We start from the raw sequence: 24,805 nt of genomic DNA on the forward strand, positions 1-24,805 counted from the left end.
GAAGGTTTTAAATAAGAGTTTAATCATGTCCGTAGATTTGTATAGTTGATAGATTTCATTGTGACCGTTAGATCAACAAGTTAGTTGATGATTAGTTTTACTGCTTATTAGCTGAAGATTAGGGCTCAGAGTGTAATCATAGAAGCTTTCCAATTCAGATTGAATAAGATTTCTCTCGTGTTCTCTCCATCTTTCTTGTTCTTGTGAAGCTTTCGATTCTGATTTCATTAACAATAAGAGAACGGAGGGATTACTTAACATCATTTTGTACCCAATCGATAATAATTTGCTATACTACCTCATACTATTGAATAGTAAAAAATTAGTATGACCATAATAATATGCAACGACGAAAAAGAATATTTTTCAATAAAGTTGCAAATATAGCGATGAACAAAATTTTAGTAATTATCAGAATAGAATGATTTTGAGCCATCTTGTCAAAAAATTGTAAATATGGCATGTGATAAAATATTCGGCAGGGCAGCCCTAGTCTCTTTTCCAGATTTGAAATCATATCGTGCCATATAATTGAGGGGGAATCCACTCTAATTCTCGAATTATGAGTAAAATCTGGTACTCCATTTTAGAAGAATTCAAAAGTCTTACGTAAAACTCAACAATTCTAGTGTTGTAGCCTCCGCCCTCCGCGATACCCTTGCATGAAAGCACCTAGACGCGTGATTCGTGGGATTCTCCCAAATAAGGCTGATTTCATGTGTTTTTTAGGCCAATTTAGCATTGTTGTAACATAATAGAGTAATTGTGTAATCGAGACAAATAGAAAAATAAAGAGACATAATTTACGTGGTTCACCAACGTTGTGTTGGCTACGTCCACGGATAGTAAAGGAGAACATATATATTGTATTTTCATATTACAGAGTTATGTGTCCTACTTCTACATAAATAGGCACACAAACGACGAGTTAGACCTAATATAACAATTAGGACCCAAAGTAGAAACATAGCACATCGAGACCCCTGTTTGCAGGGACGGAGCCAGAAATTCTATATAGGTGGTTGCAAAAATCTATATAAATATATTTTAAGAATTTAAGAAGGGGTATATAAAAGGATATTTAAAAAAAACTAGAAATTAATGATAAAATAGCATATAAATTTCTTTTTGAGGTGGGGCATTTTGCCCCTAGTGGTAAAACATTAGATTCGTCCCTGCCCGTTTGGCTAGTGGCCAAACAATACATATTGAATACTCCCTCCGTCCCAGTTTAAGAGTAACTTTTTGCCATAAAAGTCCGTCCCAGTTTAAGAGTCACTTTTAGAATTTTCCATATTTGGACATACAATTTTACCCCACTCTTCATCAAAATTACATCAAAATGCCATTATCAACACTAAAATAATTCAAAACAAAAACCCCACATTTAATTAATCCCTACCCCACCCAACCCACCCAACCCTTACATTACTCTCCTTTCCCCACTCTCTCTCCACCCTCCCCCTTCCCGATTCACTCTCGCTCGAACCCTAATCGGCGCCTCAGTTTTGTCGCCGCTCTAAACCCGCCGTGACTCCATCACCGTTGCCTTATCATGGCTGATGATCGGGTTGCAACGCCGGAGGCGCAGCCAGAAACCCTAATCGTCCCTGACACTCCACCGGAAGTCCTTGACCGGTGAGAAAGCGAACGAGCGGTCGATTGGTACCACCGATCGGGAAATCGACCACCGTTTGGTGGCGTTGATGGGTCTGAAACACCTCATTCATATGAGGTTGTCCGAGAATCTGAATTTCCAGCTTCGGTTGGGGTCTTCGACGGATCTGAAACCCAACCATCGTCCCACCCCTGTGCGGAATCCGAAGCTCAACCACCGTCTTCTCCAAAGGTGTACACCGAGAATGAGAAAGCTATGTTGTTGATCTTGTTGCCTAGCATGAAAGATTTCATCTAATCTTTGTTTCTTCGGTTGAGGTAAGCCACCCCCTATATAGGGTTTGGAGGCTGTTTGTATGGATTTGATTGAGGAATGTTGGAGGTTCTGACTTGTTGAGTCGGTTTGGAGACTCTGATTGAGTGTGATTTGCCCTATGTGATGAAATTTTCTGAGTTATGTATGCTATTATGTGTATACATTGTGTTGGTTGGATAATTATGATTAGAGCCACCCCTTTATGGGTTGGAGGCTCTGATTTGGTGCCTTTTGGCCTCTGTGATGAAAATTCAGTGAGATATGCATGCTATGATGTCTATACTCTGCCTTGGTTGGATAATTATGCTTAGAGCCACCCCTTTATGGGTTGGAGGCTCTGATTGTGTGTCATTTGGCCCTTGTGCTGGTTTTTGAACAAAAAACACACACTTAAACCAATTACAACTTCAATTTATACATACTACAGCTAGTAATGCAGCCTATATACCCTTAACACCCAAAATAAAGGCCACATACCCAAAAAAAGAAGTTTACATCCTAAACACCAACCTAGTTTGATGCTTATACTGTAAACCCCTTCACCAATTGCCCTAGCTACTATCCCAACACACTGATTAGATGTTCTATTTCATATGATCCACCCACATCATTCTGAGAAAGTTGAAGATACTCCAAGCTGTCCCTAATCGGAATCTCTTCAACCTCAAGTGAGATAGGCAGCCCCACTGTCCTACTCAACCTATCTTTGTTCAAGTGGGGTATTTTGTAGTTGTTGCCCCCATGGACTTCTAGGATCTTGGTTAAGCAGCTTTGCAATGTTAGGAAAACCTTGTTTAGAGTCTGGGGTGTGAGTTCCTGAAAAGAACTCCAAACATTTGCTAACAATTCATCTATATTGGTGGCTAGTTTGTCATCTTGTAGAGACTGAATGGCCCTAAAAAAGCCAAGGTCTAGCACATTTGAATCTGGGGAGTTGGCTGGTTGGCTGACTAGATGGAATTTAAAACCATCTGTACTTGCAATAGCCTCAAATTGTAAGTCAGAGGATTTCAAGTGGGGTTTGGCATTATCTTGTTGGATGTATATCTCCTTGTTTGCATTGGCTGGCCACTTTGCCTTGATTGTTGGTATAATCTGAGCATGAAATGTTAATGCAAGCTTAGTTACCTAAATGATGACCTTAATAATGTCTATACTGTAATGAGAAACACTTAAATGTACAAACCTGATTAAGAAGGCATTCTCTCATGGCTTCTTTGTTAACTGATGGGATAGGCTTTGTCTCTAGTGTCCCTCTTGGCCTATTCTTTGACTTCCTCATGGCTGGCACTTGTTGTGTGAATGGAAATATGCCTATTTTACTATCAAAGATGGGCTGCCCATCACTGCCAAACATTGGCCTACTGACAGCACACATGAACATCACTTTAGTGATGAATCTTTTTGACTTACAAGACCTGTAAGGCTCATCCTCCTCCGGCAACAGGTAGTATCTGTCTGAAGTCTTTGTCATGTAGAACCATTTCTCATCAATGTGAACAATGTTGTGCATTGCATGATATGTTAGCTTTCCTTCAGATATGGTTGGCTGAATATGACTAAGACTCCATCTCATTCTTGCTATTTTGTTCACATCAGTAAGTGCAGGCTTGATGGCATTTGTATGGGCTCTGATTTTGTTTCCCTTCACCCATCTGCCAGCTGTGGACTTGCTAACATCCATCTTAATAGCAAGTTTTTTGATGGAGGATCTCTCAAGCATTGACAAGTGTCTAAACTTGTCTTCATCAAGATTTACTTTACCTTTTTTCTTAGTATAACCTGATGCTTTGCCTTTCATGACAACAGGTTGGCCTTGTTCAATTTGATGAGTGGCTATCCTCCACAAGCGGCTGACTGTCCTTGGATGCACTCTGAATTTTGTTGCAGCTGCTATGAGTGAACCATGTGGAAGTGCTCCAGCTCTGCATTGCTGTTGAAGGAACTGCACAATATGGTTTTTCTCTTGGCTGCTCAAACTTAGAGAGGCCCTCGGCCCTTGGCCAAACTCTGCCTCTTGTGGAGGCTCTGGCTCTGGAAACTGATCCTCTGGCTCTTGAAACTGATCCTGTTCGAACAGCTCCTGCTCCATCTCTTCATCCATCTCTTGCTCCATCTCCATTGCCCAATGATGAAAATTTTCTGAGGGCAACTTAGCTATAAATAAGTTTGCTTTCTTTTTTGGTAGGTGGAATAGATGAGTTTGATAGGAATGGAGTGAATGTATTTATAGGTTTAGCTTAAGCATAGACAAGTTTCCCTCCATTTATTGTACAGCATTCCCTCCAAATTTTGGAGTTTGAAATAAAGAAAGCACTATTAATCCTTGTTTGAATCAAGTATGGGCCGGATGCCCTTTTTTGTGTTTCAACCTTCATTATTTTTTGTTATTAGTAAATGATTAATCATAATGAACATTTATTTACCTTAAGTTTATTTAATTTAATGAATTTGTCTTACAAGTCAACAATAAACATCTTTTAAATCTAAAAAGTCAAAAGGGACCCACATTCCACCATCTCACCTCATTTATTACACATTCTACCATCTCACTTCATTTATTACACCAACCAACTCTTCCTTAAAACCCGAGCCATAACTAAAACTGACTCTAAATGTGGGACGGAGGGAGTAATACTAACAAGCCTTCTTTAAGAGAAGATCCCTTAGGCTCATAACTCAAGGAGAAGGGGCGGAGCTACTTGAAGGGGAAGTGGCAAATGCCCCTCAACATATTTTCTTTTTATCGTTTCTGTTCTGTTCTTTAATTTTTCCAATTTTTCAATTTTTATAATAATGTTCTATCTCAAATTCTTAAAATTTCTTTATATAAATATTTTTGCCCCTTCTGACTTGAATTTCTAGACCCGCCCCTATCCAGAAGCATTTTTTTTATCTTTTATCTTATTTTTTCTTTTCTTCCATCATGAAAACCTTAGGAATCTGAGAAAAAAGATGGGATTGAAGATGGTTTTATCTCATCCTTTAGAATATTTTCCCATTCTACTATTTTTATTTTGAATATTTTATCAAGCTATATGTACCTAATTTTCTTGATTACTCCTAGCGTGTAGTAAGAAATGTTTTTAACCTTATTTTACAAATAATGAATTTCAATTTTTTTTGGCAATTTAACTATCATTTGTAGTGTTTATTTCTAGCTTTTTTAATTTTCAAACAAAACTCTTACATACATGTACTCAAATGAGTGAAAACTGAAAACAATAAAGATTGCAATGAAAAAACTGGTCAATTAAGTGAAGACTAGACTAGGGGTATAAATGTCATTTTAAGTAAATGATAATTACAGCATGCAAACTATAATACAGATACAGTAAATTTGTTTGCCTCGTACGTGTGTGGCGAGTTGTTCCACTCGTGGATCCCTGCCACCAAACCAAATATTTTATTCCTCATAAATTTTATATCATCATAAATAAATTAATCATGATTTTTATAGGAAATAAATAATGTGTTATTGAGTTTGGAAATGCCCCATTCTATTGTTGTGTTACTTTACTAATTAACTTTCTCCTTTTATTACGTATTTTTATCTCATATTAAAATTTTGGGGTGTTATTTATAACTTAATTAAATCTATTTATAAATTTGAATATATTAAAGGTAATTTTTTTCTAAAATGCGTCGGAATTCAATAAAGCTCCCAATGCCTTCAAATCCAAATGGACTAATGGAGTATATGAATTTGATCTCTTTTAAATACAACAACGTATATTTAATGCAAAGAATGTAATTAAATGAAGAATTCCTAATAGCAATCACTACTTTATGATGGAAAATGCTTTTCATGTAGCTAATTAATTATCATGATGACGTGGTGCGATATAATTGGGCTGTGACGAAGAGCAGTCAAACCAACGGCGGTCAAGTGTCCGTTGCACGCACTTTTATTATTTGTATATTTAATTTTGTAGTTATTGAATACCCTGAAGAAAGATTATTATTTTATTTCAATATGTGGGAATTTCCAGAAATCTATGTATTAAAATACACTGTTGAAATTCGCATTTTTGGTTGTTTCAAGGATATATTTTTAGTTTTCTCCGTCGAATAAAATGAATATTTATTGGATTCAGTCAAGACTACGACTGTGAGTGGGACTGCCAGGGTGAAAAAGGAAGTGCTGGAGATGCCCCTTCTCTCTCCTCTAATTGCCATGGCCTTTGAAGCCTCATTTCTTCGGGTTTTTTTTTTGATTTGGTTGTGAATTATTTTCCTGGATCTCTGTCTTTGCTTTAGAGTTTGTTGCTTATACGCTTCATCATCTCTCTTCTTTTTCTGAGGCTTGAATTGGAAGTAAGTGGTTATTGATATTTTTCTGGGAGAGTCTTAAATATGAATGCTGTGTGATGATGGTGATGCCTCTTTTGACTGAGGAAAGAGAAATTCCCAAAAAGTGAGTGAGAGAGGGAGGAAAAACTCTTTCAAAGCTGCATTATTGCTTGTGAATGTCAATGCAAAGTGAGATAAATTATTTCCCCCAATTTCTTGTTTAACCTTTTTCACAAACACTTGATGTGCAGTAGTAGTTGGTTTTATTGTTGGTATTTCACTTGATTGAGGAGATTCCTTGCCATTTCAGTCAGTAATTGGGCAAAAGGTTTGATTCTGCTAGAAACTAGAATAGTGCCAAAATGCCTATGTTTCAGCCTCGTATTAAAGATGGTGATGGTGATGGGCGTATTCTCGATGTGGAATCCGCCGTGAAGGATGGTGTTTTGGGGGGCGGCGCTGTGGCGGTATGCGGCGGTGAGAAATTGGATCTGAAAAAGATGATTGAAGAGCTCAATTTGTGTGAGGTTCCCTCAGTTTTCATTTGCCCCATCTCCCTTGAACCGATGCAAGATCCTGTCACACTCTGCACCGGCCAAACCTATGAGAGGTCCAACATCTTGAAATGGTTTAGTTTGGGGCATTACACTTGCCCCACCACAATGCAGGAGCTCTGGGACGACACCCTCACCCCCAACACCACCTTGCATCATTTGACACACACCTGGTTCTCTCACAAGTATGTGCAGATGAAGAAGCGATCAGAGGATGCTGAGGGCAGGGCGTCCAAGCTCCTCGCCAATCTCAAGAGGGTTAAGGGCCAGGCGCGGGTGCAGACCCTCAAGGAGCTGCACAGGGTCGTGGCGAATCACTCCACTGCTAGGAAGACTGTAGTGGATGAGGGTGGCGCGGCCCTCGTCTCGTCCTTGCTAGGTCCATTCACTTCCTACGCCATAGGGTCTGAGGTCGTGGCGATTCTTGTCAACTTGAGCCTCACTTCCGAGGCGAAGATGAGCTTGATGCAGCCTGCGAAAGTCTCGTCTGTAGTGGACGTTTTGAATGAGGGGTCGATTGAGACGAAGATTAACTGTGTTAGGTTGATTGAAATGCTGATGGAGGAGGAGAATGATTTTAGAACGGAGTTCGTGTCAAGCCATAGCTTGTTGGTCGCGTTGATGAGGCTAGTGAGGAATAAGAGGCACCCTAATGGCCATTTGCCTGCCCTCGCCCTTCTTAAGTCGATTTCCACGCTCAAAGAGGTCCGGAGTTTGATTGTCAGCATCGGGGCAATACCTCACCTGTTAGAGCTGATACCTGTGTTGAATCCAGAGTGTGTCGAGCTAGCTCTCTCCGTGTTGGACATCCTCTCGTCTGTGCCACAAGGGAAGCAAGCGTTGAAGGATTGTTCGAACACTATCCCAACCATGGTTAAGCTACTCATGAGGATCACAGAGTGCTGCACCGATTATGCCCTCTCGATATTGTGCTCTGTCTGCAACCTCTCGCCTCAAGAATGCTCAATGAGAGCTGTGGATGCCGGTCTTGCAGCTAAGCTCCTCCTCGTCATCCAGAGTGGCTGCAGTCCAGCCCTCAAGCAGCGCGCTGCCGAGCTTTTGAAGCTCTGCAGTCTCAACTGTTCGGACACGATATTCATCTCCAAGTGCAAACTGACTAGAACTATCCAATGAAACCCAGGTGCTGCTCAGACCAAGATTTTCTGACGACCTCCAGGGGGAGGAGCCAGTGGCCATGACGGTTACGAATAATGTCATTTGTAAAGATACAAAAAAAATGGCGCAGATAAGCTTGTAGCCACTTGGGGTTCTTGAAATTGGCTGTGTTGGTGGAGCTTGCAGCAGATTGCAATTGTAATTTCTTAGCTATTTGCTTTGCTCCATTTAATCTTTGCAGTTCTCATATTTAGGGATTCAAGATCCTCCAAATTTTCCCTACCGACCTGTAGAATTTCTGTTAGTACTTTTTTTGGGTATTGGATATCATTTCCATGTGTACAATCAATTCAATCACCAATTTTTCACTTCTTTACTGCCCATTTCCAATTTTGTTATGCTATTTTTTCAATTTTCTGTTGATGTCTCTCATATTCTCTCCAATACTTTTCAGGTGAAAAATCATCTGTCGAAACTTTGAGTAATTCACAAAACAAAAACATAATGTGCAACAGTCATTTACAACAAAACGAAGAGAAGCAGATAAAACGGAAGATAAATCTGGTAGGAGTATATAAAAAATAACCAAAAACATAATGTGCAACTGTAATTTACAACGTAACGGAGCTCTTTGTTGCAGAAGCTATCAGATGCAGCTCAAGGAAACAATTTTTTGCGAAGTCTGGAAATGGTCAGGTCCGCGCCACCAAACCCATCCATCACAGCAACGGCAGCTTGGAATTCAGCTCTAGATGTCGAGCTTCATGGTTTGCCACATGAAACGACAAAACACAAGAATATCGGTCAGTACACTGCAGATTTAGTTTTAGAATAACAAGTCTATGCCATGTTCAAGACTATCAGCTGAATATATATAAGATCTTCATAGGAGGGGGGGGGGGGCATTGGAGGTAGATGGCAAGTTGGTAATAGTTAAGATTGATTCATCTCCAATTCTCATCCAATTTCAGATAATATGTAGGGAGGTAAATCGATCATGTGCGAGATGAAGTAAACCTACCCACTCCTGAGAACTACACAAGGCATGCCAATTCGCTCAGCAGCAGCAACTCCAGATTGGCTTCCAGCAACAAGGACACAGTTGTAAATCGGCAGATCTACCTTTTCTGCTCCTGCCCTCAGTGCAGCTACAATATTTTGAAAGCTGTATAAACCAGAACGTCTATTTATGTTTGCGGTATTCCATAAATTTAACATGAAAACAAAGCATGATACAAAGCAGCATCTCACGTTCAGATATTATAGTATGATATTTTCCACATTCTAGCTAAAGGAATATAGAGAAATGATTGAAAAATAGTGTACGCCGAGTGTGAAAAAACCTTTCACTTGAAGTAGTGTTAAGTTCCACTTTCAGCTTCAGCATGGAAGCAACCTCCTCTGCGACTCTCAGTTTCTCGGCAGAAGCTGGCTCCAAAAATGACGAAAATCTTATTCAGCGTGTACAGAGGAAACAATATGTAAACACAAACCCTTACCAGCTTTATTCACTGCCTTGGCTAGCTGTTCATCCAAACTGGAAGATACACCTTTTCCGAATACAAGTTGGCCATAAAAGCTTTGCTTTACATCATCATCTCCAATGATCTTTATCTTCGATATTCTATCAGTTCCAAGCTTTTCAACAATTGATCTAATAATCAATAATACTTCCAATAAATCACTGTCTTATTGCATGCAAAAGTTAAGCCACAAAAGTATCAAATGTTAATACCATGCCATATGTATTTATACTAATACTCTTTTCAATTCATATCAGCGACCGTTTCCAACAGTTATATTGTTATTTGCTAGCACATAAACCAAATATTTTCAACAAAGAAAGCATGTAGAATACTAACCTTGCCACCTTTTCGCCGCTTATGCTATACGCTGTCAAGATAGCCACTGGCACAGCTTCTTCACAAGCCTTGTTGATGAACCTAAGATGGAGGGAAACCACAAGCAAGAAATGTAAGAAGTGTTGTCTTGATGAAAATGTGGTCAAAGTACAGTAAAAACAACAAATTAATAAGCAAGCCAAAACACAAAATCTTCCAGCTAGTTACAGCTACCAGTTCAGACACAAATTTCTGATGATAAAAATACAGGCTTCAGGGCAGGGAAATGAAAACAATTTCATAACATAACACTCTTGCAAGTGAGAGACAACTCTAACAGTTACAGTTCAATACTTTATAGAGAAACTCAAAATAAAAAGATCATGTCATCCTATTATCCATGCTTAAAACCATGTGCATCTGTATGTTTGTTGGTGGCACTAGAAGGAAACTATACTGCATGATTGTTATCTATTTACGAGATTGAAATGATTATAGGAGAAAGGAAGTGCATTTTATTCCTAAGTTAAAAGGCCTGATTAGTATTACATCATATTCGAGTTAAACTCAGGCAGAACAAAATTCATTACTCACTCTTCAGCGCCAGGTCTCAACGAAAATTCATTTGATGCGACAAGATCAACCAGTGCATTCTTCTGCAGACAGTTAACCGGTCATAATTGAGCTATATAGAATTTAAAAGTTGTTTCACATGCTACAAGAATACAATATATCATAGAAGCAGCAGTTTAAGCATAACCTATCAGTTTCGCTGCGACCAGGAACGACATAAATGCTGTTTAGATAAGTGATCCCAGAGAAAACAGTTAGATATCTGCCTAAATAATAACTCTATAAAATACCTTCTCACGTAAAACATTTTTCATAAAACTCCCTTTCTCTCTTGTGGCAACTGATGTGGGCCAACCAATCTGCAACAATAACGTACTACACTCATTAAATTGAAGCTGTCAAAAGCTAGTAAGACTGAATAAGGGAAAAGATTCACATTTTGATATGTTAAAAGATATCGAAATAACTCACCCTGTTAAAAAACAATATTAACATCCTTTCTTCATCACCAACACTTCTCCTGTGCATTAAAAAACAGGCTAGTGTAAGTTGTTTTTTTTTGCAGGATATGTTTCACAAGAGCCAAGCATAAAAGTTTCAAGCACTCCATCTTCAACACATGGACTTAAATGGATTTTGGTGTCTACAACCCAACATGCGAAGAATAGTGAAGCAAAGAAGATACCCAGGCCGCAAAACTGAAGCAACAAGGTCAAATCATGCGAGGCTTAACGGATCAAGAAGCGACAAGAAACTAGTTAGACTACTACGTGCAAAACAAAGAATACCAGGACAGCTAATTCTGAAACTGGGAGAGAAGAAGGGGGGGTAAGAGAAGCTTCGTATATATGTAAATTGATATCCCAAGGTGAACCAAACTTAAACACAACTTCTCTGAATAATTGATATACCACCAAACCTTAGAAGGTCCAAGTAAACTGGTTCACTCCAATTTGCACAATCTAATCCCAGCTGTTTAAATGCTGAAATTATTGAAAGAAACCACATAAGCATTCACAAGAACAAATGTACAAGTCTTAAGTAAGAAAACACAAATTCCAGGTAATATGAGCACCTGCATTAAATGCTTGGCGGTTGCATAACCGGTATACATCCATTAAGACCCTGATGAAAAGAAAACTCATCAGCTCAACTAAAAAGGTTTTGGCGCCACCCCAGTATTAGAGTATACCATTTTGATGATTTTCAGAATGGAAGGCACAATCAGTAACATGAGTCAATCAATGGTAAGAAAAAGCGTGAAATTATATCTAACATTGACCTAATAGTTTAACACGGATCTTACTTGGACAGCATTATGCTCAAATCCTTCATCCTAGTAACATCAAATAAATGAAATAAGCATAGCAAATAATATTGCAACATAAACACAAATCCTTGATTGGGAGCGTTGTCACTTTCATATCCGGCTACAATGCAATCAATTTACATCATATTTCAACCATTGGACTAAATTTATTAGGCAGGTTAGAGTCATTGAAAAATGCAGATTATGAACAATAATACACTCTTATTTAAATTCAACATTTCACCTCTTTTGGAGCTATCCACCACCCCCAATCCAACGCCACCAAATGCTTATTATGAACAATAATACACTCAAATTTAATTACACTCAAATTCAAACTGTAACATAAAAAATCGAGGTAAAAAAAGTTCAAACTAGAAGCAGCTTTTCCATAATGTCAGGTTCACAAATTCAGCAGAAACAGATAATTACCGAAAACCGAACCTAAAATTACTTGAATACTCCATGCAAAATACACCACCAGCCAATGTATCAACATAAGTTCAAGCAATAACTGAAAAAATCTCCAGAGAATACAAGAAATCCAGAAAAACGAAATGCACAAAATAAAATCACTAAAATGGCAATCAAATACACACCCTTCCACTTCAATTAGTACCGCAAATTTCTGCGATTGATCACGTTCAGCTAGCATCTGCGAGGAAGCATCGCAAATCAACTGACCAAACCGCAATTTCTTCTGGAACCGTCCGCATAAACTACCACAAAGGCAATTTCCTGGAGAAGCAAGCAGAGAAATGTCGCTTGGACTCTTTCTTCGTATGTGGTAGTGCACTCTAGCAGTATTGGCAGCGTGAGCAGCGGAAGTGGAGGTGGCGGAGCCGCCGCGAAATCGGAGTGTGTATAAAATCGGCGACGAAGCGGTTTCCATGGTTGACAGTTTGGGTGAAGTGGAGAGAATTAAAGATTTTTTGAGCAGGCTTTTAATAATATCCACTTTTAAGGACCACGCTTTTGTTTAATATCAAACGACCCCTAAAACTTTTCATATTTTAAACATTTGTTTTACAAAATAATATCCACTTTTAAGGACCACAGTTTTGTTTAATATCAAAAGGCCCCTAAAACATTTAACATTTTAAACTTTTGTTTACCTAAAGTATGCGCATAGATGTGCTTAGCAGTTGCCCAAAGCATGTTGTCGTGTGCTTAATCGTTAAGCTCGGTGCTGCGCTACGCTGCTCAAATCAGCATTTTCAACGACCATAACTAAGCATGGAATTGCTCAAATTTGTGAAACCAATAATATATAAAATTTGAATTTGAAAATTTAGAATAAACAAGCATAATTTCTCTAGGAAAATGGATTTTGTAAGAAGTATATTACTCATGATCGATATACAGGATATTTCAAGTTCAACCATGTCTCCAAGACTGAATATGATCATATATTGTACTCCTATATGGGTTAGTTTGGATTTCTACTTAGAATACATTTTTTGTTTTAGTAATTTCCTCAACATTATGTTGATATATTGACAAACTCTCTTGCTTCTTAAATTTAGCATTTTTAATATTGTCAATAAGGAAAGATTGGAGAGAATCATTCTAAGTTGGGAAAGGATCAAACTCAGCAATTAATCGATCAATAGTCATGGAATTGATATGTAATTGATTTAGATCATGAATAGATTATTCTCTCCCATATTTACATATACTCTCTCCTATAAAGAGATGTAAAAGGCTGTACAAAAAAATATACAGAAATAAGAAGCATGACATCTTCCTCCTACAAATCTTCTCTTCTCGATTAATCCCTCCATCTCAAGATGGTATCAGAGCGGGTTCCATACTCCATGGGACTCAGAAACAAAGTCATCATCGCCCCTAACCATTCTCGGCCTTTAGCCTAATCTCCTTCGAACCAAAACCTGCAAATTAGCAACTCAAACCATGTCAGACTCAGAACCAAACACTCCAAAAAAAACCCCAAACCGAGGGCAGCCAATCTGCTGCCTTTCCACCTGAATTCGCTGCACAACTTGCGGCATTCATGAAACAAAATTTCAACATGCCACCAGAAACCAAACCACCGGAAAAGACCCCTCCAGTTCAACCAGACCACCCCGAGAATTTCGAGGAAGTCTCTGTGAAAACCAAACTGAACGGAGATAACTATCCCCTATGGGTGACCCTCATGAAGCGAGCGATCGGGGGAAAAGGAATGGCCTCTCACGTAATCGGAGTTTCAAATCCCCCCCCCCGATCGATGATCCCGGTTACGCAAAATGGCAACAACGGGACGATACGGTGTTCAATTGGATCATCAACAACCTCGAGCCGAGCCTGGTCAACGAGGTGTCCCGATATGAGATGACAAGAGACTTATGGGACGGACTCGCCACCACATACGGGAGTGGCTCAGACCCTGTCCAGATATGGTATCTGCACCAACAAGCCTACGACATGAGACAAGGCACAATGACTTTGGAGGAATTATGGAACAAATTCCAAGATTTGTGGATCATGATCGACACCTGAGATCCAAATCCAATGAGCTATCCGACAGAGATCGAAAAATACAACCGGAGGGAACAAAGATTTCGGGTATACCAATTCTTGCGAGCCCTAGATCACAAATACGATGCAGTCAAAAAGGAGATAATCAACAAAGACCCTCTCCCCACAGTAAAGCAAGCGTATGGAATAATTAGAAGGGAAGCTATAAATTCGGGAGTCCTCAAACCTGAATCGAAGGAACCACCGACGGGAGGCATCGGCGCTGGATTAGCCGCCATAAACCGACCGCCGCCGCCAGGCTACTCCTCAAACCGAAACCGAACAGGAGACGAGGACAAAAGCCGGCTCGTTTGCTCCCACTGTGGAGGAAAAAAACACACCAAGGAGGGGTGTTTCCTCCTAATTGGGTACCCCGAATGGTGGGACGAAATGAAGAAAGCCAGAGCAGCAAGGGTGGCCAACCGGAACCAAAACCGAGGCAGTGGCGGAAGAGCAGCGGTGGCGGTGGCAGGAGGAGGCTGGCCGGACGCTACCAACACCGGACCACACCAAAATAGCGGAGTGCCAACGGGCAGCGGTACCACGCCGACGGTCTCGTCGGGAGTGACAATCGGAGACGGAGCGCAACAAGGGGAGGTTGGATCGGGATTGATGGCGGCTAGGTTTCGAGGAGGTAAAGGGGGGTTTTGTAATCAAAACCCCTCAAAATCCCTTAACACCCATTATGCACCACATAACTTTCCTTTATTTGAAAAACTAGCCCAAATCTACGCAGAATTAGATTTCCGACCCCATATGTCATTTATGTGTCGTTCTGCCCCCAACTTTCTAGAAATTTGCAAAAGGGACCCCATAAACAATTAAAACCATGTCTTACTGCCCCAAGTAATAAAATCCTCTATACCGAGCCCAATATTGAGTGTAGAAATGCCTTCCAAGCCTTAGCCAATCTGCCAAACATCCCAAATATTTCCGAAAATCAAGAAAAACTTAATCATTGGATATTTGATTGTGGAGCCACCGATACCATGTCCTATGATGCCTCTGATTTTGCCAATATCTCCACCACAAAAAAAAACCTATATACAGACCGCAAGTGGGGATTTAGCACACGTTCAAGGGCTGGCTCAATTGCTATTTCACCAGATTTAAAGATGTCTGATTGCCTATATGTTCCTTCGTTGTCTCACAAACTGATTTCCATTAGTCAAGTAACACGAGAACTCAACTGCAACTTACTAATGCAACCACAATTTTGCATTTTACGGGATACGAAGACGGTGAGGATAATTGGGCAAGTAGTGTTGCCCACGGTTCCAAAACCGGCGGTTCCGGTTTGGTCGAAGTCGGAACCGGAACCGGACCGTGAGTCTATTTCACGGTTCCGGTTCCGGTTCAAAAACCGCCGGTTTTCCGGCGGTTTACACGGTTCCGGTTCGAAAACCGGCGGTTTCGCGGTTCGATTTTTTAAAAAATTAGAAATTTGGACTTATACAATAAATTGGAACAAGACAATGGATAATTTAAATTGAAATAAGACGAATAAGGTGAAAATGATATCAATTTTATTGAATTTGAGTTGTAACAGATTACAATTTACAATACATATACAAGTATACAACATACAATAATGTAATATAAATTTAAAATTTGGACTTATATAATAAATTGGAACAAGACAATGGATAATTTAAATTGAAATAAGATGAATAAGATGAAAATGATATCAATTTTATTAAATTTGAGTTGTAACGGACAACGATACATTGCAATTTACAATACATATACAAGTATACAACATACAATAATATAATATAAGTTTGAAATTTTGACTTCTACAATAAATTGGAACAAGACAATGGATAATTTAAGTTGAAATAAGACGAATAAGATGAAAATGATATCAATTTTATTGAATTTGAGTTGTAACGGACAACGATACATTACAATTTACAATACATATACAAGTATACAACATACAATAATGTAATATAAATTTGAAATTTGGACTTATACAATAAATTGGAACAAGACAATGGATAATTTAAATTGAAATAAGACGAATAAGATGAAAATGATATCAATTTTATTGAATTTGAGTTGTAACGAACAACGATACATTGCAATTTACAATACATATACAAGTATACAGCATTATATAATAGAAATGTAGAAATATGGAACAATATATATTTTTTTATTTAAGCAATTGAGAAAGAAAGACAACTTATAGAACTACGGGAACAAGTATAAGTGTATAACAATGCGTAATAAGAGTAGCACTTGAGTAATTAAATGGAAGCACAATAGTACAAATGATAAATTGGAGACAAAGAGAGAGAATTGAGAGATTGAAGAGAGAAACTCTTATTAACACACGAGTGGGGTGAATGTAAATGAGGATAGATTGGGGTATTTATAGATAAAAATGGGGGGAAAATGGAAGAATTCGAATTTGAAATCTGAAAAAAAAAATTGAATTTTTGGAAAAACCGACGGTTTTGGCGGAAAACCGCCGGTTAATCACCGGATTTCACGGTTAACCGGCGGTTAACCGCTGGAACCGACCGGTTTTCACGCTCGAAAAGCTTCCCTCCCTTATGCCTTGGTTTCCGCGCCTGAACCGGCGGTTCGATGACGGTTTCGGTTCGAAAAATCTTGAACCTGAACCGGACCGCGACCCGAATTGTGACGTTTCCGGTTCGAGGAAATCGCCAAGGTTCAAGTTCGGAATCGGAACCGCCGGTTCCGATTCGCCGGTTAACCACCGGAACCGGAACCGGTGGGCATCTCTAGCACTGAACACAAAGGACTATACTATGTAGACAGGATGGCTCAACCCAGGGCTGCAATGCTAACTCACAGACTGACAGACAAGCAAACCTGGTTGTGGCATCGTCGGTTAGGGCATCCATCTCTAGGATATTTACGCCTACTTTTTCCAAAAATTCCTGCTTCAGATAGTTTAAATTGTGAGACTTGTTTTTTGGCCAAAAGCCACCGACACTCGTTTTAGTTGAACAATACTCATGTGAACAACCCTTTTTCATCAATCCACTCTGATATTTGGGGGCCTGCACCTGTTACTGATGGGAATGGATTTAGATACTTCTTATTATTTGTGGATGACTGTACTAGAATGTCTTGGGTATATTTCTTGAGAAACAAATCTGAAGTTTTTGAGAAGTTTCATAATTTTTACAAACTTATCCAAACACAATATAAGCAACGTATCCAAATCCTTAGATCCGACAACGGGGGGAGTACGTTAACACAAAAATGCAAACCTTCTTTTCTGACAATGGTCTTGTTCACCAAACCACATGTGCCTACACCCCCGAACAAAATGGGGTAGCAGAACGGAAAAATAGGACTCTCCTGGAAATGACCAGGGCCCTCATTATTGAGTCACGTACACCAAAATCTTTTTGGCCAGAAGCAATAGCCACCTCAGTCTACCTACAAAACCGACTCCCCACATACATCCTAAACTTCAAAACTTCTCTCGACACCCTATCCACCTTCATAGAAACACCATCCTCCTTGTCCCTCGAGCCCAAAGTCTTTGGATGCACAGTCTTCATCCACGTTCCCAAACACGACCGATCAAAGTTTTCCCCATGTGCAGTCAAATGTGTGTTCGTCGGATATGGGGTCAACCAAAAGGGGTACAGGTGTTACGACCCAAAGAACCACCACCTCTACACCACCATGAACTGTGACTTTGTTGAGGGAGAGTACTTTTACCACCAACTTGAGAGTCAGGTGGAGAGAGACACTAGCGACCCTCCAAGTTGCTTTAATCCCACTACATCTCCAAAGCCACATTCACCTTCCATTGTTCCTCTTATCAATCCACTAGCCAGCCAGGACCCCACCGAGGAGGATAACAACACCATCGAGCCATCCGCGACGTCTCATAGTCAACAGCCCAATCTATCATCACTGTCTTCCACTCCTAAGGTAAGTCCCAGTAATAATTCTCAAGTTAACGAGACTAACAATGTGACACAGGAAGATGGTGGAACTGGAAGTGATGGGGAGACCAGTGAAGGAGGTACAGATGAGGATCAAGGGGTGGATGTAGACACGGGATTATACAAGCTGCCCTACAGACAGACGAAGGGAGTCCCACCCAAATGGTACTCTCCGGAATGGCAGGGTCGTCAAAAGCCCAGATATCCTGCAACATATACTGTGATTGGGCAGCTGACTGAGATGGTCAGGGCCTTTGAAGCAGCCCTATATGAAGATGAAGACATACCACGCTCTGTCGAAGAAGCTACGAGACAAGCATTGGAGAGCAGCAATGGAGAAGGAAATGAAAGCTCTAATAAAAAAATCGGACATGGGAGAAACACATCTTGCCGGAAGGGAAGAAGCCGGTAGGATGTCGATGGGTATTCACAATCAAGCGCAGGGCAGATGGATCGATCGAGAGATACAAAGCCAGATTGGTGGCTAAGGGATACACTCAAACGTATGGGATAGACTATGATGAGACCTTCTCTCCGGTCGCCAAGATGAGTACTGTGAGGGTGCTGATTTCCATCGCCGCATGCAAGGACTGGCCATTATACCAATTTGATGTGACCAACGCTTTCCTACATGGAGAACTGAAAAAAATGAAGAAGTTTACATGGAAGCTCCTCCGGGCTACTCTGGAGAGTTCAAGAATGGAGAAGTGTGCAAATTGAAGAAAATACTGTATGGACTCAAGCAATCTCCTAGAGTATGGTTTGGGAGATTCTGTCAGGCCATGACTTCCGCTGGATTCAAACAAAGCAACTCTGACCACACATTGTTCTTAAAGAAGAGGGGGGATAAGATCACTTGCTTAATCATCTATGTTGATGACATGATTATCACTGGAGATGATGAGGAAGAAATCGAGACTCTGAAGAGAAGCTTGTTTCAAGAATTTGAAATGAAGGATCTAGGAGAAATGAAATACTTCCTACGGATTGAAGTTTTGCGGTCAAAGTATGGCATTTTCCTTCGTCAGAAAAAGTACGTTCTAGACCTGTTAGCAGAGACTGGCCTACTTGAGTGCAAACCGGCAGAAACTCCAATCATACTAAATCATGGATTGAAGTTTGAAGAAGGAGGCGAATTGGCAGATAGGGGGAGGTACCGGCGCCTGGTCGGGAAATTGATCTATCTTGCGCATACGAGGCCGGACATAGCCTATGCTGTTGGGGTAGTAAGCCAGTTCATGCATCGACCCCAAGAAAGTCACATGGAGGCAGCATTGAGAATCGTGTGATATTTGAAGGGCACGACGGGATATGGATCCTACTCGAAAAAAAAAGAAGATTTGGAGATCGACTGATACACAGATGCCGATTGGGCAAGCAATCCAAATGATAGAAGGTCCATGGCAGGGTACTTCACCTTCCTTGGAGGAAACTTGGTGACATGGAGAAGTAAAAAGCTGAAGGTGGTAGCTTTGTCAAGTGCGGAGGCCGAATTTCGTGGAGTAAAGAGCGGCATAACGGAAATCCTGTGGCTGCGAAGACTACTGTCAGAAATGAACTTTCCACCTGCACAAAGCAGCCGATTATACTGCGACAACAAGGCTGCAATCAGTATCTCCGAAAATCCAGTTCAACATGATCGAACCAAACACATAGAGATTGATCGCCACTTCATCAAGGAGAAGCTCGATGAGGGAGTTTTTGAGCTCCCGTTTGTCAAGTAGAACATCAGCTAGCAGACATCTTGACCAAGACAGTCAATACCAAATTCTTCAAGGAAGTTCTAGCCAAGTTCAACATCGGAGATGCCGTTGCTCAACTTGAGGGACAGTGTCAACAAGGAAAGATTGGAGAGAATCATTCTAAGCTGGGAAAGGATCAAACTCAGCAATTAATTGATCAATAGTCATGGAATTGATATGTAATTGATTTGGATCAGGAATAGATTATTCTCTCCCATATTTACATATGCTCTCTCCTATAAAGAGATGTAAAAGGCTGTACAAAAAAATATACAAAAATAAGAAGCATGACATCTTCCTCCTACAAATCTGCTCTTCTCGATTAATCCCTCCATCTCAAGAAATATCTCCTTTCTACACATTGCATGTGTGTTAGCATTTTTAATGAAATAGGTGATATATATGGTGTATGGTTCTTATTATTAATCCTTTTTTCCATTGCAGATCTCTCTTTTAAATGAACGACGATTTTATTTGTTTTTTAGGGTGATTTTTTAGTTGGAAAATGATAGGATGAAGCTATATATAAAATTCGATGAAAGCTGAATTAATTACTCCAGTATTCATTCTAGTATATGTCTATCAATAATAAAATATCTAGCCATGTAAGTGGTATTCGATTCTTAACTTGTGAGCTAATTAGCTCAATTAATTAAGCTCATAACCTAATATTTGTATAATACTAGGAGGACGTAGTTTACTAAAATTTCTAAACCGAATATATATTGATTAAGTGACGTTTAAAAATTACTATACGAAATTTTTGGCTTCAATAAATTTACTTTATCAAAACGAAGGCGTAACATCTAATTCAACTTTTGAATGTAATTAGGGCAATATAAATACAGTGCTGTTGCCACGCACAATCGAAAATGAATCATTTTGTTGATTATTTCACGAATAATATAGAATTAAAAATAGATGTTTGACCATCACATGTGTATCTATCTGGAAAGAGGTGGATGGAATGGAAAGGCGATGAGCACAAAAAGGAAAATAAAATTTTGGAATAAAGTGAATGCTGACATCATATATTACAAGTGATTATAGAAGAAATTGGAGGCCAGATGATATTGAAGCTTTGTCTACCAAGAAATGTGGTGTATTTTTCTTTAATGTCAAAAGTGGAATGTTCCTTTCTGTAATCATTTTATCTTATCGTGGACCTATCTTCCAATACCTAACAATAATGAATGTGATGAAATCGAATAATCAAACTAGGAAGAATATGTTAAGATGATTGATCCATGGATGATAATATATGTGGTTGATGTCTGATTTTTGTGTATTTCCCCTTTGTGATTTTAATCTCTTTACAAAGTACTTACGAATTTATTTTAGGTCTATAAATACTTGTGAAAGTTTATTTATGCGCATCCCAAAGTACTTACGAATTTATTATTGTTGTGCTCTCAACAATTTTAATGTTAGGAGTTATTTGTATTATGCGCATCCATTATTATAATATTATACAAAAATTCACCAACTTCTATCAAAATAATTTTTTGTTGTTTTATAAATATAGACGTACCTTAATTAATTTATTTATTTTTATTTTTTTTGTAATTGAACATTGAAACATGTCTAAAATAGGCATGCTTTACAATGTTTACATGCCAACTTCGAATAATATCATCATATATATACACACATGTTACACCTAGCTATCTATTTACCTAACTACCTACACTTGCCTATATAAGATTGCGATTTGCCTAAAAATAGGGCAAACGCCCCATTGGGAAGCATTGGATTTAATACATTGCTTGCATGTATACATTTTTCTGCCAATCACGCAGCTTATTAATGATCCGTCATCAAGATTATAGTAGGTACTTATCATTTTTTATAAAGTGCTTAATTAGGATAATATTGAATTTATTGTATTTGGTTCACAAAATTAATCGATCAGATTATATGCTCATGAATGCCTCTCATTCCAAATCTCAATAGTAATTCTAGTTTTAGAATTTAATACTACTACAAATCTATCTGTTGATCAACTAGGGTTTTCTCTTCTTTGTTTTTTGCCACCAATGGATATATAAAGAATTAATTGAAGAGAATATGTGATGGATACATATCCATGTATTTTGCTTTTATATGCGACATAAAATCTGAGCTAAAAATTGGTCTACATTTATGATATCTAAACTCTAGAGTAGATTTTACAATGAACAGTATCTGAATAGAAGTTTTTACACACACACATAATAAACTTTAATGCAATAAAATACTGAAATAATATTCAAAGTGTAATAGACATAGTTGAAGCAAATGAAAACACATACACCTCTACACGAAGCAGCTGCAGGAACACAACCACACAAATACAAATTAGTTAGGGTTTGCAAGCACTTATAAATTAATTCAAGATTAATACTCCCATATCATCATCATTAATTCATCATTACTGACACAAACTTACCATGTGTCAGAGAAAGAAACTCTAATATTGACAAACTTTAACACCATAATTAAAAACTGTATTTTAACTTACTAAACTAAACTAGCATATCCATACAGCATCCTGCACTTAACCCTAATTCTAGCTTAACCACCAAAAAAGCAAAAAAGAAAAACCTTAATCATCCCTGCTAATTAAACTAGAAAAAGAGCTCCATCGTTTTAGCAAAAAAAAAAAGCTAATTAATCAACATCGAAAACCAACCAACGAAATCAAGAAACCCTAATTTGAGTAATTTCCTTAATTAAGCACAGATAAAGGAAGAATGATGGATCCCCTCGCCGCCGACGATCCCACCATCATCAATCCCGCGGCCTCCTCCTCCACGCCGCCGTCCATCTCCATCTGCTGCTGCTGCTTGAGCGGCTTCTTCCGCTTCTTCTTCTCATACGCAATCCCGCGCGCCTTCGCCTGCGAATCCCTCACCTCGCGGAGGTAGAGCCTGACGGCGCGTGCGCCGAACGGATTCGTCTCCGGCCTCCCTCCGTTCTCCTCGAAGGCGGCGCGTAGGCGGCCGACGAGCGCGTCGAGGCTCCCCCACGCCTGGCGAAGCGGGCAGGGGCACGGCGCCGGCGGGTGCGGGTGGCCGAAGAAGGGGCAGCCGCCGCCGTGGACCTTCGTCTTCCCGAATTGGTCGAGGTAGCGCAGGAATTCGAGGATGTGGGCGCCGCTGCAGCGGCTCAGCACCAGCGGCGGCTTGTGGTTCTTCAGGTACTGCCCGAACGTGTTCCAGTCGCGCCGCTTCTGCGATTCGTAGCGGCTGAGCGACGACGGAGCCGCCAATTTCGGGTTGCCGGAGCTCGAATCGGAGGTAGGACTGCTTGAATTGTAGCGAGGTGGAGCGGACATTTTTCCCCCTTTTTTTGAAATAAAAAATTCAAAATTTAGTTAAGTTATTAATGTTATGATGAAAGGTGATGAGATTCATCTGAGGTTTGGAAAGGAAACTGAGAGTGAGTGCGGGAAAGAGGAAAGAAGGCAGAGAAGATTGTCGATGATTTCAAGAAACAGACAGAGAAACAAAGGATTTATTTATAAAGTGGGAGGGGATAATAATTGAATTGCTATTTTTATTTTTTTATTTTGTTGTAGTAAATCGTGTGTGATTGTGAGTGGTTTAAGAGAAGGTTATTTTTGTTGTATTTGCAGGGGAACAATTAATGTTTTCCATTAGTGTAGTTTTTATACATGCATGTTATAGGAGTAACTTATAAATTTCTTAAAATTTCGGACTTATTTTGCATGGGCATGTTAGGTCTTTTGTTTATTTATTTCTAGGGTAGGGTTTGTAGTTTGTATAGTTGATATTGTTAGGTCTTCTCCATATTCCATGCCACTGTAATCAATAACAATTAACAATATGTTTGTGACTTTGAATATTATGAGATAAAAATAAATTAGAAATGAGCAAACACGTATTTTCAGCATTTAATATACACAGATCGAATTGGAGAAGAATGAATGGAAAAATAAAACAAGCATACCCATAGTTTTGTAGAAATAAACAAGCCTACAACTTTATGGACATGTCATATATTCTTTTTACCCTTGCTTGTGATTATTGAATTTGCTTCTTTTTATTTTACTTTTAATTTAATTTTCTTGCATGATAGAAACAATGGAGGGCCCTGGCATATATAAACCACCACGAAATAAAGGAGGGGACGTGATGACAGTTTGAATATCACTTCAACCCGTCTTCTCACATTATTTCTTCCCCTCATTTACATAAAAAAAAATTAAAAACAAAATTAATTTGTGGAAAATTCCAAACTTTGGCAGTACAATTTCTTGCAGTGTTGGGTTGCATCAGAATCATCACTCTCCTTCAACTTCAATTCTAAACCCTGCTTCTTTCTTGGTATATTAATGCTACGATAACAGTGATTTGACCAATCTTCTTATATTGATGGAATTTACATTATTTACTGTATTTTACAAAGATGATTAGATTTTTTTTGATCCAGAGCATGCTTAGGGATGTGTTTAGTAGCTGCACAAAGCACCACAACACATACTTAGTACTTAGAGTGTCCACAATGGTGGTCCTTAAATGCCACCAAAGTTGGCCCGGCCGCCATTTGTGGCTCTCTTGTGGCCTTCCGCAATGGTAAATGAACAAAATTAACAATAACAACAAGGGTCACGAAATGTGGCCCTCTCCAAAAAATATTAATTTGTTTGATTTTTTAATGATATTTTTTAATTTAACTATATTAAATTTTATTAGACTAATAATTTGGAAAATAAACATAATTTAATAAAGTTACGAATTAAAGACAAATTTTCGTCGTACTATAGATAGAGGAAAATTCTACAACAAAAATTTTTAAAAAACACAACATCAAAAGATAAAAATGTAATTAGGGATTGGAAGTGTAAAATGAAGTGGAAAAAATGAAAATGGAAGTGCATATTTATAAAAAAAAATTTGAAATTAAAAAAAAAATTCCCGCGGCCCAGCCGCGTTTCGTGGCTCGCTGCAGTGGAGGGTCGCGGTTCACACGGCTCAGCCGCGT

General features: G+C 39.1%; 4 protein-coding genes across 5 annotated transcripts; 1 reads left to right on the forward strand and 3 right to left on the reverse strand.

Annotated features, from left to right (window-relative positions):
• Positions 1-2,491: 2,491 nt before the first annotated feature.
• On the reverse strand, positions 2,492-4,055 carry LOC121808713. Its single transcript, XM_042209308.1, has 2 exons — positions 3,120-4,055; positions 2,492-3,028 (listed from the first exon to the last, which is right to left on the reverse strand). The coding sequence occupies exons 1-2, from the start codon at positions 4,053-4,055 to the stop codon at positions 2,492-2,494; spliced, it is 1,473 nt and encodes a 490-aa protein (XP_042065242.1).
• Positions 4,056-5,942: 1,887 nt separating this feature from the next.
• On the forward strand, positions 5,943-8,480 carry LOC121807755 (U-box domain-containing protein 30-like). 2 transcript variants are annotated; one of them, XR_006052029.1, is made up of 2 exons: positions 5,943-8,094; positions 8,351-8,480. XR_006052029.1 is itself a non-coding variant. In XM_042208064.1 (1 exon), exon 1 carries the CDS (start codon positions 6,589-6,591, stop codon positions 7,912-7,914), a length of 1,326 nt encoding a protein of 441 aa, XP_042063998.1. In that variant the 5' UTR covers positions 5,943-6,588; the 3' UTR covers positions 7,915-8,279. The 2 variants fall into 2 exon arrangements, 1 of the variants encoding a protein (XP_042063998.1); XM_042208064.1 differs by lacking the exon at positions 8,351-8,480 and having other exon boundaries at positions 5,943-8,279.
• LOC121807756 (CBBY-like protein) lies at positions 8,364-12,548 on the reverse strand. The gene is made up of 11 exons (XM_042208065.1): positions 12,219-12,548; positions 11,386-11,435; positions 11,230-11,293; positions 10,782-10,830; positions 10,601-10,669; positions 10,332-10,393; positions 9,759-9,839; positions 9,396-9,550; positions 9,240-9,324; positions 8,918-9,061; positions 8,364-8,656 (listed from the first exon to the last, which is right to left on the reverse strand). The coding sequence occupies exons 1-11, from the start codon at positions 12,509-12,511 to the stop codon at positions 8,554-8,556; spliced, it is 1,155 nt and encodes a 384-aa protein (XP_042063999.1). The 5' UTR covers positions 12,512-12,548; the 3' UTR covers positions 8,364-8,553.
• A 9,748-nt stretch (positions 12,549-22,296) lies between these two features.
• Positions 22,297-23,294, reverse strand: LOC121807758 (protein G1-like1). The gene has a single exon (XM_042208066.1). It carries the CDS (start codon positions 23,133-23,135, stop codon positions 22,527-22,529), a length of 609 nt encoding a protein of 202 aa, XP_042064000.1. The 5' UTR covers positions 23,136-23,294; the 3' UTR covers positions 22,297-22,526.
• Between the last annotated feature and the right edge of the window lie 1,511 nt (positions 23,295-24,805).

The sequence above is a fragment of the Salvia splendens genome, chromosome 6, assembly GCF_004379255.2.
Source record: "Salvia splendens isolate huo1 chromosome 6, SspV2, whole genome shotgun sequence".
NCBI lineage: Eukaryota > Viridiplantae > Streptophyta > Magnoliopsida > Lamiales > Lamiaceae > Salvia > Salvia splendens.

Coding starts and splice junctions, on each gene's coding strand:
- LOC121808713 (XM_042209308.1), bottom strand. CDS start 4,055: ATGGAGATGGAGCAAGAGATGGATGAAGAGATGGAGCAGGAGCTGTTC. Junction 3,029..3,119: donor GAGAATGCCTTCTTAATCAG/GTTTGTACATTT, acceptor TTTCATGCTCAG/ATTATACCAACAATCAAGGC.
- LOC121807755 (XM_042208064.1), top strand. CDS start 6,589: ATGCCTATGTTTCAGCCTCGTATTAAAGATGGTGATGGTGATGGGCGT.
- LOC121807756 (XM_042208065.1), bottom strand. CDS start 12,511: ATGGAAACCGCTTCGTCGCCGATTTTATACACACTCCGATTTCGCGGC. Junction 10,394..10,600: donor AAAATGTTTTACGTGAGAAG/GTATTTTATAGA, acceptor AACTGTCTGCAG/AAGAATGCACTGGTTGATCT. Junction 9,551..9,758: donor AGCGGCGAAAAGGTGGCAAG/GTTAGTATTCTA, acceptor ATTGATTATTAG/ATCAATTGTTGAAAAGCTTG.
- LOC121807758 (XM_042208066.1), bottom strand. CDS start 23,135: ATGTCCGCTCCACCTCGCTACAATTCAAGCAGTCCTACCTCCGATTCG.